This window comes from Girardinichthys multiradiatus, chromosome 5 (genome assembly GCF_021462225.1).
Source record: "Girardinichthys multiradiatus isolate DD_20200921_A chromosome 5, DD_fGirMul_XY1, whole genome shotgun sequence".
NCBI classification, from domain to species: Eukaryota; Metazoa; Chordata; class Actinopteri; order Cyprinodontiformes; family Goodeidae; genus Girardinichthys; species Girardinichthys multiradiatus.
The window spans coordinates 22,048,164-22,051,790 of record NC_061798.1 but is presented as its reverse complement, the minus strand read 5'-3'; the positions used below and the strand labels follow the sequence as shown (position 1 = coordinate 22,051,790).

At 38.5% G+C, this 3,627-nt stretch overlaps 1 protein-coding gene across 1 annotated transcript; it reads right to left on the bottom strand.

Annotated features, from left to right (window-relative positions):
- Window positions 1-200: 200 nt before the first annotated feature.
- LOC124868767 (perforin-1-like) lies at window positions 201-3,627 on the bottom strand. The gene is made up of 3 exons (XM_047366337.1): window positions 3,577-3,627; window positions 2,858-3,393; window positions 201-1,581 (listed from the first exon to the last, which is right to left on the bottom strand). The coding sequence occupies exons 2-3, from the start codon at window positions 3,391-3,393 to the stop codon at window positions 396-398; spliced, it is 1,722 nt and encodes a 573-aa protein (XP_047222293.1). The 5' UTR covers window positions 3,577-3,627; the 3' UTR covers window positions 201-395.

Below are 3,627 nucleotides of genomic sequence, written 5' to 3'. Positions count from 1 at the left end.
GGTTACTAATTTGATATGCACTGACCTGGTTGTTTTATGTTTTATTAGTTCTTTGTTAGTTTGTTTGTTCTATTTTGGGATTGTTTTTTTTTATATATGTGTTCTGAAACTAATAAAGTGTTTAATAACAAAAGAAATGCTTCCTTATGTGAAAAATATTCTGTTTGAAACCCTTAAAATAACAACAGAGACACGTGCACTATCTTTATGGATGCTTTATTGCAAGGTTGTGCAGATAGGAAAGAAACATGAAAGCAGGATTATAAGTTGGTGTTTTACACACATACATTAATAATACACTCATTTAAATGTTAATATTTTTCACAGAAATGTTATGGACAGAAATCCTGAAAATTACAAGCAATGCATTTATTTATTTTTGGGAAAAGGTAAGCTCACAATTGGCCTGAAACTGACTGACTAGCTGGCTTCAGAAACTTCCTCATTGAATCTCCGAGCAGAACACCATTTCTGGTGTAAAACACTTTGGCCAGAGAGGGTCTCATGGGGGAAGAAACATACTCATCACACCGGCTACCGCCCAGGCTTGGTGCACACTCCACGACATAAGTGAAGAAGAATGTACCATGATTAAACATGCAGCTGTTTGGCACAGTCCCTTTATGGAGATCAAAGGAGCACTCACCAAGCAGATCACTGTTCCAGTTTTTATCACTATCATAAACAGAAAACATAAGCCTATTTTGCATATTGATGACAATGGGACCGAAATCAAATATTTCAGGCCACCTAGGATTGTCATCATTACTGATTATTGTGGTGCGCTTTATTTGGTTACCATATTTAACCTCCACTGAACCATCTGTCGCAGTCCATATATCACCATACAGATTGTTTGCATAAAGATTGTACACCTTTAAAGTTGCAAGACCTTTACCAGCAGGACAGCAGTTCGACTTGATATTCTGGTTGCTGTTACACACACAGGCACACGGATCTCTTTTGTTGGACCTGTGTCCAATTTGACAGGATTCAGAGCATGTTTTCAGCACTCCATTTTTTATGATGTACTGCTCCACCTCTCTTTTCAGACCATTTCTTGCATGGTGATTATCTGGCAGTATGGTGTGCATAGGTTTCAAGTTATACTGGACTATATCAGGTGAAGTTTTAAGAGAGGTTAACCAGATGTTATACATAGCAGGGTCTGACCCGCCTTGGAAAAATACAACTCCCATTTCATTCCCACCAATGACCTCTGTGATACGCTCACCAAATTCTGAGCTGAAACTTTGACCAGAGCTTAACATCTTCTTCTTTGCTTCACAGTGTTTAGTCATGGCTTTAACACTAGCAGAACTAGCAAAAGTAGCCGAGGCTTCGACTGTCAAACAGTCACTAACATCTGTTGCTGTCAGTCCATCCATGGTTGCCTTGCAGGTCTTGAAAGAGGTTGTTGCCTTTATTTCCCCTCCAAGAGACACCTGTGTGATGTAATGAGTGCCATACGTGTCAATCAGGTTGCGATATGGTAATGCTTTTGCAGAAGAATATGGAGGAAGAGAGTTCACAGCTGACAGAAATTCAGGACTCAAAGGAGGATTAGTTGTGAGTCTGTACCTGTGAAGCACAGAAATAATGAAAATAAGTTAAGGTTTGTCACATTGTTAGTTTGAAGATACCACTGTGGTACATGTACCTTTACTTGGTCAGTTTACAATTTAAATAAGTTTCAAAATCCATCCAAAAGCATTTTGCAATTATATCTTCTCAGAGGAGGGAATTGGAGGGGGTCGACTTTTAAACAAATGGCTTGTAATCTTATAATATTTTTATATCTATGTCTTAAGTTGGATTTTTGATATAATGTAATGTATTCAGTGAAGCAGTTCATATGGCGTTGAACACACTTCTTTATATCTATGAACAGGTCTCGCGTAAAATGGAGTGGAAAAATAGATCCTCGAAATACTGTACCATATCTTCCGTTAAAAAAATGTTTTTATATGAATAATTTTGATATATTGTAGAACTGAACATTAATGTGACAAACTGGTGTGTGCACCAATGAATGCAGAACAATAGGCCTTAATGTAATTAACTGCAGTGCTATGTTAACCACCTTTCTTACCCCAAACTTTGCAAAGTGCTCAAAAGCCTCAAAAGTATTAAATGATGTGACTATTCATCCCTGACTTAGACCTAAAATCAGTTCAGATCCAATTTCTCAGTTATGGTCGTCCTCCTACCTGGAAGTAGCTTATAACCAACATGAGATCGGTCACAGCTGTATTTGCATTGAAAACAACTTTAGGCTTTTTAATTGAAACAATCCTTTGGTTACCTACTGCTTACGGATGCACAGTATGCTGTTATGAGCACTTTATGTATATTTGTAGCACAATCTTTTCTACATCAGCTTCTTAGTGATTAATGGTTGCAATGTTGTGCAGTAAGTTGTCATTGTGCTCTTCTTAATTATTAAATTTTGTATTTTACCTGTTTTATTACAAATCTTTTATTGTGCTGTTTGTGTTATTGTTTTATTTTTTGTTTCGTATTATGTGAATTGAAGTTCAGCATCAAGCACACTAAGTTTACATGTAATGAATAATGAATTGAGATAATGGGTAAACTGAGATAGCGCTTTTCGAGTAAGTCTAACCTCTCAAAGCGATTTACACTACAGCCACATTCACCCAATTGTACTCACTACTGAGCACACATTCATAGACCGATATGCAGTAGACAATTTTGGGTTACGTGCCTTTCTCAGGGGCACTTTGACATGTGACAGGGGAAGCTGGAATCGAACACACAACTTTTTGATTGCAAGACGACCACCCACAAGCTATAAATGTCTAACTTATTAACAGAAATCCATCTGCATACTCACCTATAGAAGTTACAGTTAACGGATTGGCGGACAAAGTTGTAGCGATCTTCTTTGGACTTTTTCATGCCAAATTCAGAAGCCCTGGAGTGTGACCCTCCAAGGCCAACACCAACAGTGACTGAAGGGTCGACAGGGAGCTCAAGACCAACTTTCCAGTCGTTGGACACAGATGATGTGGAATCATTGACAAGAGATTCCACAGAATCGTAGAGTATGCTGGAGACCTTCAGGCTGCATTTTGGGAGGGTTCTCCAGTCCACCACAGCAACTGGGACCTTCTGGTTCTCCCCATTCATGTAGCTGTTTCTGTACATTTTGCAAGTGCCATTTCCAAGATTCCAAATTTCAGTGTTGATGACATAGGCGCCCTTCCTCTCCATTTTGACAATGTCAAAGCCTTCTCCACCGAGGTTGTAAGCTGGAACAAAGTGAGCCTTTTCACATTGCTGTGGTGAACCAGTAAAGCTCAAAGTGGATAAAACGCCAGGAGGAATCCACATCCAAAACAGGAGCATGAGCTTCCAAAGGTTTGCCATCTATTGGAAAAAAAAAAAACATCAATGAAAGAAAAGCAAACTCTACACTGGCAACTTCAAATACAATTTGCTCACTTCTCAGGATGGCAATAGTAAAGAAATTAATAAAAGTAAACTTCTTTTTAAATAGTTAAAATAGAAAATAGCAGCGGCAGACAAGGACAAAAAACCTTGGCGCTTTACCTTGACTGTAGATGGCAAGTTCTGCTCAGTGGTTTTCAGTTTCTAGCACGG